This window comes from Balaenoptera ricei, chromosome 9 (assembly GCF_028023285.1).
Source record: "Balaenoptera ricei isolate mBalRic1 chromosome 9, mBalRic1.hap2, whole genome shotgun sequence".
NCBI lineage: Eukaryota > Metazoa > Chordata > Mammalia > Artiodactyla > Balaenopteridae > Balaenoptera > Balaenoptera ricei.
This window is the reverse complement of record NC_082647.1, coordinates 5,242,527-5,257,440: the sequence shown is the minus strand read 5'-3', so window position 1 is coordinate 5,257,440 and position 14,914 is coordinate 5,242,527. Positions and strand designations below refer to the sequence as shown.

Below are 14,914 nucleotides of genomic sequence, written 5' to 3'. Positions count from 1 at the left end.
GGGAAACACTAAGGCCAAGGACATTTTCACTAAATGGGCCTTCCAAATTTAACTATGTTACCAAATAGGCATATCAAACTCTTAATTTTTCTGTAACAGAAATTTCCAGTTTCCTCTTAGCTTCCACCCAACTAAAATCCTAAATAAGTTTTCAGAATCAAGTTGGCAGGGTGAAAGAAAACAAAACAACAGTTTTTATACTTAGGTATACCTAAAGCATTCTGTGGTCAAATCTTGGATTATCCTGCTGTAACCAGATTTTGCACTTAGTATTCTGAGGAAATAATCCATAACTGATCCTGACGTCCTCCTCATAACCTTGCATTTTAGAGTGAAGAGAGCATACAATTTCTTACTGTGCAAAATGAAAAAATTGGGTGTAGACAGGTAGCATTGCTTGGTGAGGCTGTACCTTGACATTAGCTAACGATGTCCGACAGAAAAAGAAATCAAGATTCCTGCTTCTCCCCCATTCAATAATTACATTTTATTTAGAAAATATTTTTAGGAAATCTTATAATACAAAAACACCTGTGAAATCAGTGGCCATACCTCCTTAAACCTACTAATCCAGACTCAGTAATTCCTAGTACACTTCCTACAACTTTTACTCTATGTCACATCCATCTCTTCACTGGAATTCTTCCTCTGAACATTGCCAAAAGGGTCAATCGTCCATCTTCTTTCCTCTTGCTTAATGTTCTCCATTGGCAGCTTGATTTGCTGTCATTGCTAGTTAGGAACACTGTCTAAGATTCCAACCCTGACATTTAGTCCCAAAGACATTTCATGGTATGTAAGGCTCATTACAGTCCAAACAAACTCCTAATTTTCCCATATACTCAGGCTTGAAACTATGGAGACATTTGCAACTCTGCCATCTAATCCATAAAGAATAAAACACAATTCATTCCATCCCTAAAACATTCTATCTTCATATTTCACACATAATACCTAAATTCAGAAACTGACATGTATTGCCCTTTAATTACAGGAGTAATCCTAAATATTTCTGTCTTCAAGTAAACGTCTTCCAATTTAACTACAAAAGGTGGGAAGGGTTCAGACCTGTTAATGCTGCTCTTATGAAGAAACTTCATTGGGCTTCCCTAGTGGCACAGTGGTTAAGAATCCGCCTGCCAATGCAGGGGACACGGGTCCAAGCCCTGGTCCGGGAAGATCCCACACGTCGCAGAGCAACTAAGCCCGTGCGCCACAACTACTGAGCCTGTGCTCTAGAGCCCGCGTGCCACACTGCTGAGCCCGCAAGCCACAACTACTGAAGCCCGCAGAGCGAGCCACAACTACTGAAGCCCGTGCGCCTAGAGCCTGTGCTCTGCAACAAGAGAAGCCACAGCAATGAGAAGCCCGCACACCGCAAGGAAGAGTAGCCCCACTCACCACAACTAGAGAAAGCCCGCGTGCAGCAACAAAGACCCAATGCAGACATAAATAAAATAAATTAATTAAAATGCTTTATTGCTAAAAACTGCTAACCACCATCTGTGCCTAAAGCAAGTCACAATCTTTTTGCTGGTGGCTGCTGTGTGATGGGGTGGCGGTTGCCAAAGGCGGGGTGGTGTGGCAAGCTTTTAACATAAGACGGCAGTGAAGTCTGGAAAGTCAACTGACTCTTCCTCCCACAAACAATTTCTCAAGCACGCAACGCTGTTTGATAGCATTTTACCCACAGTAGAACTTCTTTCCCAATTGGAGTCAATCCTCTCAAATCCTGCTGCTGCTTTATCAACGAAAGTAATACTCATGTAATATTCTAAATCCTTTGTTGTCATTTCAATAATCTTCACAGCATCTTCACCAGGAATAGATTCACTCTCAAGAAGCCACTTTCTTCACCCATCAATAAGAAGCAACTCCTTATCTGCTCAAGTTTTATCATGAGATTGCAGCATTTTAGTCAACACCTTCAGGCTCTACTTCTGATTCTAGTTCTCTTGCTGTTTCCACCACATCTGCAGTTACTTCCCCCACTGAAGTCCTAAACCCCTCAAAGTCACCCATGAGGGCTGGAATCAACTTCTTCCAAACTCCTGTTAATGCTGAGATGTTGACCTCTTCCCATGAACCATAAATAGTCTTAATGGCATCTAGAATGGTGAGTTCTTTCCAGAAGGTCTTCAAGTGACTTTGCCCAGATCCATCAGAGGAATCACTATCTCTGGCAGCTACAGCCTTACGAAATGTATTTTCTTAAATAATAAGACTTGAAAGTCAGAATTACTCTTTGATCCATGAGCTGCAGAATGGATGTGTTCACAGGCATGAAAACAACATTAATCTCACTGTACGTCTCCATCAGAGCTCTTGGGTGACCAGGTGCACTGCCAATGAGCAGCAGTATTTTGAAGGGAATCTTCTTTTCTGAGCAGTAGGTGTAAACAGTGGGCTTAAAATATTCAGTAAACCATGTTGCAAACAGGTGTGCTGTCATCCAGGCTTTGCTGTTCCATTTATAGAGCACGGGCAGAGAAGACTTAGCACAATTCTTAAGGGCCCGAGGATTTTTTGGAATGGTAAATGAGCATTGGCTTCAGCTTAAAGTCACCAGCTGCATTAGCCCCTAACAAGAGAGTCAGCCTGTCCTTTGAAGGTTTGAAGTCAGATACTGACTTCTCCTCTCTAGCTATGAAAGTCCTTGATGGTATCTTCTTCCAATAGAAGGCTGTTTTGTCTACATTGAAAATCTGCTGTTTGCTGTAGCCACCTTCATTATAATTATCTTACCTAGATCTTCTGGATGACCTATACAGCTTCTACATCAGCACTTGTACTTTTATGTTACGGAGATGGCTTCTTTCCTCAAACCTCATGAACCAACCTCTGCTAGCTCCAAGGTGTTTTTCTGCAGCTTTACCATCTCTCTTAGCCTTTATAGATTTCAAGAGAATTAGGGCCTTGCTCTGGATTAGGCTTTGGCTTCAGGGAATGTTGTGGCTGGTCTGACCTTCTATACAGAAAACTAAAACTTTCTCCATAACTGCAAAAAGGCTGTGTTGCTTTCTTGTCATTTGTGTCTTCACTGGAGGAGCACTTTTAATTTCTTTTAAGAACTTTCCTTTGCATTCACAGCTTGGCTAACTGTTTGACACAAGAGGCCTAGTTTTCAGCCTATCTCAGCCTTCCACACGCCTTCCTCACTCAGCTTCATCATTTCTAGCTCTTGATTTAAAGTAAGAGACATTGAGAGTCTTCCTTTCACTTGAACACTTAAAGACCACTGTAGGGTTATTAATTGGCCTAATTTCAATACTGTTGTGTCTCAGGGAATAGGGAGGCCTGAGGAGAGGAAGAAAGACAGGGGAACAGCCAGTGGATGGGGCAGTCAGAACACACAGAACATTTATGCAATCAGTTCACTATCTTACGTGGGCATAGTCTGTAGCACCCCAAAACAATTACAATAGCATCATCAAAGGTTACCAATCACAGATCACCATAACAGATATAATAATACTGAACAACTCTGAAAGACTGTGAGAATTACCAAAATGCGACACAGGGTCACGAAGTGAGCAAATGCTGTTGGGAAAAAAATGGCAGTGATAGACTTACTTGATGCAGAGTTGCCACAAACCTTCAATTTGTAAAAAACCAGAATATCTGCAAAGTGCAATAAAGCAAGGCGCAATAAAGTAAGGTATGCCTGTATTGGTAATAATCCAGCAAAGGAGATAAAATGGAAATATAAAAAACTTCAATCCAAAAGAATGCAGGAAAAAGGAAACAAAGAACAGATAGACACAAATGGGGGCAGAGGGGCTTAATCACATTAAGTGTATGTAGCCTAAGTACTACAAATAAAAAAGCAGAGACTGCCAGGTTAGATTTTTTAAAAACCTGCTGCCTGTAAGAAACACACATTAAGTATAAAAATATAATAGGGTAAAATAAAAGGATGGAATGATATACCATATTTACACTAGTCAAAAGAAAGTTAGAATGGATATATTAATATCAGACAAAGTAGATTTCAGAGTCAAATACAGGATTTTTCTGTTACAGTCAGAAGTGTCCTTATCGGAAGGGTAAGCTGGGACGAAGTGAGAGAGTGGCATGGACATATATACACTACCAAACGTAAAATAGCTAGCTAGTGGGAAGCAGCCGCACAGCACAGGGAGATCAGCTCGGTGCTTTGTGACCACCGAGAGGGGTGGGATAGGGAGGGTGGGAGGGAGACACAAGAGGGAGGAGATATGGGGATATATGTATATGTATAACTGATTCACTTTGTTATAAAGCAGAAACTAACACACCATTGTAAAGCAATTATACTCCAATAAAGATGTTAAAAAAAAAAAAAGTGGGGCTTCCCTGGTGGTGTAGTGGTTGAGAATCTGCCTGCCAATGCAGGGGACACGGGTTCGAGCCCTGGTCTGGGAGGATCCCACATGCCATGGAACAACCAGGCCCGTGAGCCACAATTACTGAGCCTGCGCGTCTGGAGCCTGTGCTCCGCAACAAGAGAGGCCGCGATAGTGAGAGGCCCACGCACCGCGATGAAGAGTGGCCCCCGCTTGCGGCAACTGGAGAAAGCCCTCGCACAGAAACGGAGACCCAACACAGCCATAGGTAAGTAAATAAATAAATAAATTTTTTTAAAAAGTGTCCTTATCAATATCTCCTCTGATCAAAGTTAAAAGTTATTTTATATAACCACTAGAGCACCTATCACAGCCTCCCTATGATGTGGAATAATTCATTGTTGTAAACTAACAAGCAAATACTATACTTACACACACAGAAATATGTTGAAATTGAGACACAATCCAATCTTATTTCTGTGCAAAAGAAGGGTTAAAATAGCATTCCTGATACTACTGTCCTTAGAAAGGCCTGCTTACATAGGTGGCATCTAGGAAGTTGGCTTTTGGAGGGCTCCCATTGTTGCCTACGTGGTAAGGGCAGTTTACTGTGCCTAGATCATCTGTGCAAACAATATGGCTTTCCTTGTGGTATGTGCTGGGCAGAGAGTGCCTACATGACTAGCCCCAGTAAAGACCTTGAGCTTCTCCGGGCAGAAGCACCATGCACATGCTGCCCTATCTGTACTGCTGGAGGAAGAGGGAGCTCTGCATGCCCCTCACGGGGGGAAGCGCCCAAGGAAGCCTGCACATGGGGTCTTCCAGACCTTATCAAGGTCTTTCTCCATTAAGATCTTTTCATTATGCATCTTTGGCACATAAAGGCAATAAGTCTTAGCCATAATTACAACTCTGTGCTGAGCCCCATGAGTCCTCGTCAGTCTCCAAGGTGGAGGTATCTTGTGGACCCCTGAGCGCAAATAGAGAATTCAGATATGTGAACGTTTTCTTCCTCTTAAAAAACTACAGGGCAAAATGAAGAACACATAACTTTGATAATTTTTTAGTTTACATTGCAAAGCACTAGGATTATATAAAAAATAACAGTATTAGACAACATTATTCATAAAGTAGGTACCTGGAGATCATCTTACATAAAGATACAGACCATATTTAAAATGATCTTATATAAACCTACTTTCAGTTTATAGGGGAGGGGTGTGGACAGAGACTTTTACTGTACATTGTTATTAATTTTTTTAAACAAAAATTACATTTACATTACACTGCTTGTCTACATTCTTAATGTGTACTTCCACTTTATACAGAAAAGCTATTTTTGTCCTCTTTTTCAGTCTACAACAAGAACCCAAAATATTAGAAACTTACAACTCTTCTTGCAGAACCTAGTTGGTTTTTACACAAAGACAACTGGCACAAAATCAGTAGAATACAATGGAATTGCAATATGAGATTGTGAGGGCTTCCCTGGTGGTGCAGTGGTTAAGAATCCGCCTGCCAATGCAGGGGACATGGGTTCGAGCCCTGGTCCGGGAAGATCCCACATGCCGCGGAGCAACTAAGCCCGTGCGTCACAGCTACTGAGCCTGCACTCTAGAGCCCGCGAGCCACAACTACTGAGCCCACGTGCGTACAGCCTGTGCTCCACAACAAGAGAAGCCACTGCAATGAAGAGTAGCCCCCCCCTCGCCACAAGTAGAGAAAAACCCGCGCGCAGCACAGAGACCCAACGCAGCCAAAAAATTTTAAAAAAAAAAGAAAGAAAAGAAAAAATATGGGGTTGTGGCAGATGATGAGTGTGAAGAAAGCATGAGAAATTATCTAAGTGGAGAGATGTTATAAGTAATGTTTTACTTATAGAGCTTCTATAAGTAAGGCTTATAGCATTTGATTCAGAACTAGTTAAATAACGGAAATATGTGTTGGAGGTTTATGGGATATTTCTTTGGGGGGCAATGAGCAAAGTGCCGGAAAGAGGGGCGTTAGGTAAATAAATGATGAAACATCTGTAGAATTCAAGATTAAAGTATTCCCTTGGTAATATTCAAATTATCCAGATTTCCAAGATGTTGGTAGCACCCCCAGGGCTCCAAAGAGGAGATTAAAAGAGAAACACCATTACCTTTCCTGAAATACAGGTCGTAGTTTAGCATATTCTTCCATCTAGCAAAAGATAAATAAAGTTCCCTGTGGAAAAACTGAAAAACAATCTGTGGGAAATTCCAGAAAAACTGAACTGCTTGATAATGCATGCCATTTAATAATGGAGGAAATATATTAAATGTATTAGTTTTAAAATAGAAATAATATTTCCTGATTACAGGGGGATTTGTCAACCTCGGCACCCCTGGAGCTGGATCCTGCTCTGTGCGGTGCAGGCGGCTCGCAGCACCACTAGGTGCCAGTAGCACACTCCCCTCCCTTGGACCATAGCACTCAGCATTACCCTTCACTGGCAAACTCCACTCACGCATACATTTATCCCATAAATGACTCCCTTGTGTTCCAGGTACTTTGTCAGGCACTAGAGATAAAATGACAAACCAACACATACAGTATTCATGCCCTCGTGATGCCTACAGCCCTAGTGGGGGGACCAAGGGTAATGAAATACTCACAGAAACAACATAAATTTACAAATGTTGCTAAGTGACATAAAGAAGAGATACACATTCCAATGACGATGTATATTAAGGACACGTGCTCAAATATTTCTTATTTAAAGATGTAGACAATCCAAAAGTTTAGAGTACTGCAACCCCCCATCTGAGCTTTGTGTCTTGTTCTTTTCCATCACTGAAAGATTGAAAGGTCCAATGCTAACTTCAGTTTATTTCAGTATCTGTCAAAGGCTTTTAAAAAAATGATTCTCACAAAAATAGGGAGATCTAAACAAAAGTACATATTTCTACAACCATTTTTCAATCCCAACCAAAATTATCAAAAATTAGCCAGTAGATTTTCACCTTCCAAAGTAAAAAAATATTAATTTTTAACAAAGGGGTTTAAAACATCCATAAACTCTTTAGAATATTTTAATCAGGAAATTCTGTGTCCAGGATTTTTTGGCAACCAATGTGAGAATATTTTTGTTGTTTGTTTGATTACAAACTTTCACTGTTTCTGGCAATAAACTACCAATAGAAATAGTTCCAAGCATCTGTTTTCAAAATGCTCAACCCTCAGCACGTTTCTGTGAAAAGTTATTACATTCTTCTTGTTGAAACACCACCTTTATCTTGAAGAGGCAGATGAAATGTTTATTTTCTTTGAAAACAGAGGTAGATATAATACATTCAGCCACATGTCATCCTAATAACGGTCGACAAATTTTTAACATCTGTTTTTTGGTAAAATAAAAGCCTGTTCTAAGTTCAACAGCACTTTTACACACTTTGCCCCTAGGGAACCTTTTAAGATATCAAAGATTTTTCATTTTCACACCACCCCACCCCCACCTCTTATGTAGGACTGTAAAGATTTACTCTATTTTAGAGGGGTTCTTTTGACAATTATGAATTTATAAACTTATATAAAATTAACCACACTGGTGACCTCCTTTAACACTTTGGCACTTACTTGTGACTTCTTTCTTGTAACTATGAATGATTCCATGAATGATCTTTAGGGCTATTCACTTAGGCTACAAGTATTTATTGAGGAATGACCAAAACAGAAAAAGATCCTTTTCAGAAGGGCACTATTATCTAGTGAGGAGAGACAGACAAGATTATTAAGTAAATATACACTGTGTTAGATGCTGGTAAGTACGAAGGAGAGAACAATCCAGCGGGGGGTACGATGGGAAGAGGAGACTCCTGAAATTTTCAATAGGGAGCCCAGCAAAGCCCTCACAGATTAGGTAACTTCAATAAATACCTAAAGGAAATGAGGGAGGAAGCCATGCATGTAGGGAACAGGGACTGCAAAGGCCTAGAGGTGGACGGTTCTGAGGAAGACCAAGGAGATCATTGAGGCTGAAGGAAGCGAGGGAGGGGAAGGGTTACAGGGAGAGACGTCTTAGAGCACTCATGGGAGTGGTGAAGATCGTGGAGGCCTTGCCAGGCAGGAAGGACTGGCTTTTTTCCTCTTAGTGAAACGGGAAGTCACTGAAGAGTGTCAGGCAGAGAAGTGATGTGACTTGACCTACGCTACTTATCTATTTTATCAATTTATTTATCAGTGTGGCTCATTCTATGGATGAAAACCCAAGACTATCATTATTTTCTGTTATTGCTCAAATTGGTCCAGCTCTTAGGAGCTCCTTCAGGTCGACTCCTGTGCTTTCAACAAGTCCCCATCTCTCTGAGCACTTCCTTGCTTTCTGGCACCTCATCTTGTATCTTCCCTGCACCATGAGCCACTTTTCAAGGAGCTCTGGTCCTTTTTATTGGAGAACACTGGTTAGAAACCAAGATCTGGGCACTAGATGTGCTCACTGCTACTAGAAGTCACTACTTCTAGGCCTTCACAGGGGACAGAGCTAGGAGATAAATGCAGCATACTAACACATGCATACACACATACCTATATTTCTGTATCTGTCCATATAAATACTAAAAACCTTAAGTTTATATTGATACCTCCATTCTAACACCACAAAGATCATTTTAGAACCTTGCTCACTCGACTGCAGCAGGCGTGTGCATGTACATGCAGGGTTTTTTTTGTCTTTAGCTTTACAGGTATCCAGTCAAGACACTATTTTTCAGTTGCTTAGTTTCTCCCCTACCCCTGTCATTGTGAATTTTGCTATCCCGTTTTAGGTTCCCCCACAGCCCAGATGGCTGTAGCTGCTTATTCAGGGATAGGTGAAACATTCTTATGGTTCTAAGAGTCAGAGCTATACAAAAAGATATATCTGAGAAGTGTCGCATCACATCCCTGCTACATGGATCCCACTCCTGTCTTCATTCCACCTGTTTCCCACCCACCTTTCAGAGACAGGTAACCAATCCCTCTACTTTTTGGTTTATTCTTCCTGTGTTTCTTTTCCACAAATGTGCATATGCGTGTATACTTTCTTACATCTCATTCCTTCCTACATAAAGTGCTGCACACCATAAGTGGTCTTTTGCACATTTTTATTCCACTTAAAAGTATATATTGGAAGCTATTTTGTATTAGTTCATAAAAATATTCCTCATAGTATTTTTACAGTTGCACAGTATTCCACTGTATGAACCATACCACGGTCTATTCAACCATTCTATTATGTGTGGTCAGAGGTTGTTTCCAATATTTTGCAAATTGAACAATGCTGTTAATGTTTTTGTATTATTGGAGGCATATTTTCAGGATAGAATCTCAGAAAGGTCAAAAGATAAGGGCATGTATAGTCTGTTAAGCATTTTGCCAAATTTCTCTCCAGAAGACATGTACCAATTTGCATTCCCACCAATGAGGCATAAGAGTGCCTATTTCCCCACAGCCTTATCAAAAATGGGTTCTTACAGTTCATTTTAGCCTTTGTTCATTGCCTTTCCTATAATGCTTTTCACTGTCGCAAAATATTCCAAAACTACTTCTAAAGTAGTTCATGGAAGAAACAGTTCTCACTGATCTATCACAGTCACGATCTGGCCATCTAAGTATGTTCAGACCGGAAATTATTTATCGTGCATTATACTGTTCAAAATTTGGTAATGTAAGCCTTTAAATGTAATGTCACATTTCCAAAACAAACACTCTTAACTTGACTAATCCTGAGGTGAGGGTTACTCATCCATATAAAGTAGGTAATTTTGATCATCTGAGTAAAGCAAATGTTATAATAATTGAATAATTAAATCTAAGTCCTTGTCTCAACAATACTTTTGAAATGTTTACCTATATTATATCTATTAAAGCCCGTATAATTTCTACGGTAAAAAATTCCACTTCTGATATTCCTTTGGAAGGCCTGTTTCACTTCTCCCAAATATACCTGTCAAAAACCAAAGGGAATTTGTAGGCAGCAAAGCAATTTCACTTCACAGGGTTTGTTGCCTTTATAGATGGAAGGTAAACGTTGCATTTATTTCTTGATTCAAAATCACACGAAAATCGCAGTGAAAGCTTTGAAAGATGGCAGTCTGTGTATATGATATTACTTTGGGATAGTGCCAAAAAGACAAACCGAACTGCCAACTTTACTGAAAAGAAATATTTTAATCAATTTTTAAAATAGCAAACAGAGCTAGCTCACACGGAGAACTAAAGATGTCAAATCGTGTCTCTCTTATTTTAAATCTTCATCAAAGAGTTTTGTCTTAAAGAGTAAGATGCGTAATTATAGTCAGTAATACCCATTTCTAAGAATTTTAATTTCTCATTTAAATGTAAAATATTTATTTTAAAGATCTGCATTTATTGCACAACTTAACACACTATATTCTAGTGGTCTGCACAAACTACTCTTGGATATAAATTAATAGTTTCCTATTTTAAGGGTTTTTACATTATAGTAATCATTTAATAAATCTTGGAAGTGAATCTTTATGTTGACACAGTAAATGTTATAAAGCTGTTGTTTAAATATGTGTTTCTTCTACTTACTTCTGTGCTCCCTGAGACAACAGCTCTGTCCACGTTCACTAACAACGGTTCTTCCATCTGGCACACCCTCAGTGACCATTCCACACAACGGTGATGAGCCCAACAAGTGCCTAAAATGGTTAAAGTGAAAAGAAGCAACTGAATAAACATTAAACGTATTAACGCTAATAAGTAAAGATGAAAATCCCCCAAATCAATTCAAATGTGTGAATACACAATGGCATGCGATATTTGTGATACCACTAAAGCAGCCCTCCTCGAAATGTATCATCTAGGAACTTGTTATAAATGCAAATATCAGACCACAACCAAGACCTACTGAATCTAAACCTCTTGCCATGGTGCCCAGAAATCAATGTGTCAACAAGCCCTCCAAGTGATTCTGATGCACACTGAATTAGTGATTATTTCTTCAACAGAGAAATTAGTTTCTAGTCATTTTATTTAACCGTTACTATATTTTATTTGGTGTATTTACATAAAACATAAAGGAAAACTACTTAATGCTTTGTTTCTGACAAATAAGCTATATATACACCTCTATTCCACTGCACCCCATACCAAGAGCCCACGTCAATCATCTGTAACAGCTCAGTCTTTAAACTCTCTCTCACAGAGCACTTGAACAATTACACGCAGTTCTTCACTCAAAACCCCAGGAGCACCAAATCGTGAGTATGGATTACTAACTATACTGCGCTACAGGACATTCACAGGGCTTAGATCTATTACCCTTCACCCCTACTTCAAGTAGACCAAGACTGCCATGTTCCCCAGGTTTTCATAGATCCCTTTAAAATTTCTCTCTCCGCAACTGTCAGATCTCCATGGCACTGCTGCCTACGCAAGTGTAAATGCAAATATTTATAAAAGCATCCAGCCCAGTGATGGCCCTGTGCAGATGCTAAACAAGTTAGGTAAACATAATTAGACAATTTATTTTACCTAAGCAGGTATACTTAACAATGACGTTTTTTACAATGTGATAATTATTTCTAGATGAACGGTATTTACTATTAAGTTGATAATTTGCTAAAGTGAAAATGCTTACAGAATCAAAAGGTAGTTATTATTGAAGACTGGCTCATACCTGTAGGGTCAAATAAGGCTTGGACATCAATGGCATCTGGAAGGCCAACCAGACTGAGTTCATCCCATAATTTACCAGCCTGATCATCGGAAGCAGTCTGCGTGCTTACACTGACACAAGGTACTATATTCTGCTGAGGAGACCGTTCCCTGGAAAATAAAATAGAACAAAACAGATGTGAAAGTGATAACAAGTAGAAAATTGTTTCCTTTTATAACGACTTAAATAAAATGCATTGCCAAATCAATTTTACTTAGGCATAAACTATCATAAAACAACTTTTAGAATATGTTATTATTCATAGTATAGATATAAAACTGGATAGCTATATCATGTAAGCAACTAAAAAAAAAAAAAAGTCTCCAAATCCATAAGGAAGTGTTACAAATTACAGTTGCAGACCTATTTTGCCATTTTATATATATATTTTTTAACTGACACTCTAATAGTCTATTCAGGAACCATATTTTATCACATAAAATGAATATTCCCTTTGACCTTACTTAAATGCTTAAAAAACAACTTGATCAAATCAGATATTTCTAATTTGCTATATGATCAGTGAGGACTACCACAACGGAGCTGGCAGTTAATTTTACGGACAGCAAGGTTACTTCCCAGGGGAAAAGAAAACCCACTAGAAGTGTGAAGAGGGAGGCAGTGGGAGTGAAATGTGAGCACTGGAGCTTTCTTACGGTCCCCTTGGCAATCTCGACAGCTGGCCTGTGGCATGATGCTGCAAGTATCCTCTGCTAAGACTTTACCTCACAAACCAGAAGTAAAAAGCAAAAACAAAATAGCTACTAGTGACCTGGGAATAAGGGAAAAAGTGTAACAGCAAAAAGTACAGTATAAACATGAACACTGAATAAGTGTTCACTGAATAACATATGGGAGATTTCAAATTTTGAAAGCCCTAAAACTTCATATATGAATTGAGATCAAGAAGTAAACAAAGACTACTATTGTGACTAATATTAAACGTGGGAAATCAGATGGCTGGCACTAAGACTTTAATCTTCTCCTGATATCATAGTATTTAACCTGATCATAATTCTGGATTAAATCACTATTGAATATAGATCATAACTCACTGCACTGCTGTATGCTGGATATATATCATGATTCCTATTAAGAGAAAATCAGCACAATGACCAGGGTACTAAACTTTTTTATACCTGGAATCATTGAAAGAAAAAAAGTATTAACATATTTCAATAAGTACATTTAAATATCAAACCATATAAAAAATAACCAGTATTTTTTATGTTCAGCAGTAGAAATGCACAGGCTCACTTTCTTTTTTTAAAGTTTACCATGCTATGCTAACTTCAAATTCTTGTTTTTATAAAATTTGCCCACAGTGAAATGAGAACAAACCTTCCTGTAAATATAATCTCCATTCCTACAAATACATCTTCATTACTAACTTGCTAATTTATTAGGAGGAAAAAAAAGACTAACAGTTCATCTATGAAGACGAATGCATTGTTTTAACATATTTTCTTTACACCAGTAATTTGATGGGGGGACAGGTATAAAAACCAATGGAATGACTAACCAGTCTATTACTAACCAGTTCCCAAGCAGCAGGTTAGTCAAATTTCACCTTAAGGTTTTACAACCAGTTTGTACGTACACAACATATCAGTAAGATGCTGACGTCAACCCTAAGGACGAGAGGAGCCCAGCTTCGGAAAGAACATCGAGAGAAGTTAGCTGAAATATTTACATACCCCCCAAATTTTAAGTCTAAAAAAAGAGACTATTTTAAAATCCTCCTTTTCAAATTAAAAAATTAACTAGCTGTTTATCTGGTTTATAACTCATTAGCAACATATTTTGCAAATGTTTAAAATCATTACCAAGCTAAAGTAACTGTTTATCCCTAAATGATTTCCAAATTTCAAAAACATGCTTTATTCCTAAGGTCCATTAACTGGCTTGTTATCATCACTTAATAACTTGTTAATAAACACTTAAGTGCATATAAAGACTTTCATTAAACCAAGGCTATTTTTACATAATTATTTTAGCTCATAAAGTTTTCACTAAAAATTAACTTAGCTTATAAAATAAATAAATAAATGAAGCCTAACTGTATTTCCCAGAACAGTTGTTTATTAATTGCCATTATTCAAGGCAGAACATGAGGATATAAGATATAACCTGGTCCAGTCCAGTAAATTTACTAATGACTGATGGACAAAAGTTTTCTGGACTTTTGATAGATCTTATTAGAAAGTGAGCTCCCAATTGATCATGAAAGGTAAAGCTAGCTATGGCCTTTAAAACACCAAAACTCTAAATACAATACTTCTAAATTTCCTTAAGCTGTTCCACTTTAAATTCTTTTAAAAGGGTTTTTCTTGTTATTGTTTCATTTCCTACTTCAGGTCTTCAAGGCATTGGCAGCAGTCCAAAAGAAGAAGCCAATCAAATAAGTACAACACAATGCCTTAGTACTTAACTTTGGATAAAAGCCAGATAAGCACTTGGATGATTACATCATCACCCTCAAGGGGCAGAGCTGGTTAGCCTTCCAAGCTAAATTAATTTTTACACTTTCTCATCAACCACAGAAACTTCTACTCCCTCAACTACCAGAGCCAAGTCCACATATTAAGATGGCCTTCAAACGAACCTACAACATATAAAAAAAATATTAACTCCAAAAGCAAACATATTAGACAAGAGTTTGGGGGAACTATAAGGTCCATGAATATAGACACACATATATAGTTATACAAATAGTAAATTCTTTTTTTTAAATTATAGTTGATTTACAATATTATATTAGTTTCAGGTGTACAACAGATGTAAATTCTTTCATTTAAAAAAAAGAGCATCTTCTTTGACTTTAGAAAGGGAACTCTCAGCACATGATTATTTAGAAGGAAAGAAAGTTAACACTGTATTGTAAGAGTTTACAGGACAGTTC

General features: G+C 38.4%; 1 protein-coding gene across 21 annotated transcripts in view; it reads right to left on the bottom strand.

Annotated features, from left to right (window-relative positions):
• Positions 1-14,914, bottom strand: part of KMT2C (lysine methyltransferase 2C) — a 279,179-nt gene that overhangs the window by 150,233 nt on the left and 114,032 nt on the right. For all 21 annotated transcript variants that reach the window (XR_009504924.1, XM_059932968.1, XM_059932969.1 and 18 more), the window contains 2 exons: positions 11,974-12,122; positions 10,884-10,993 (listed from right to left, as the gene is read on the bottom strand). Coding sequence is in view for 20 of the 21 variants with exons in the window: in XM_059932968.1 (XP_059788951.1) it covers positions 10,884-10,993; positions 11,974-12,122 (259 nt within the window). In the remaining variant the exon portion in view is untranslated. The remainder of the gene's footprint in view (positions 1-10,883; positions 10,994-11,973; positions 12,123-14,914) is intronic.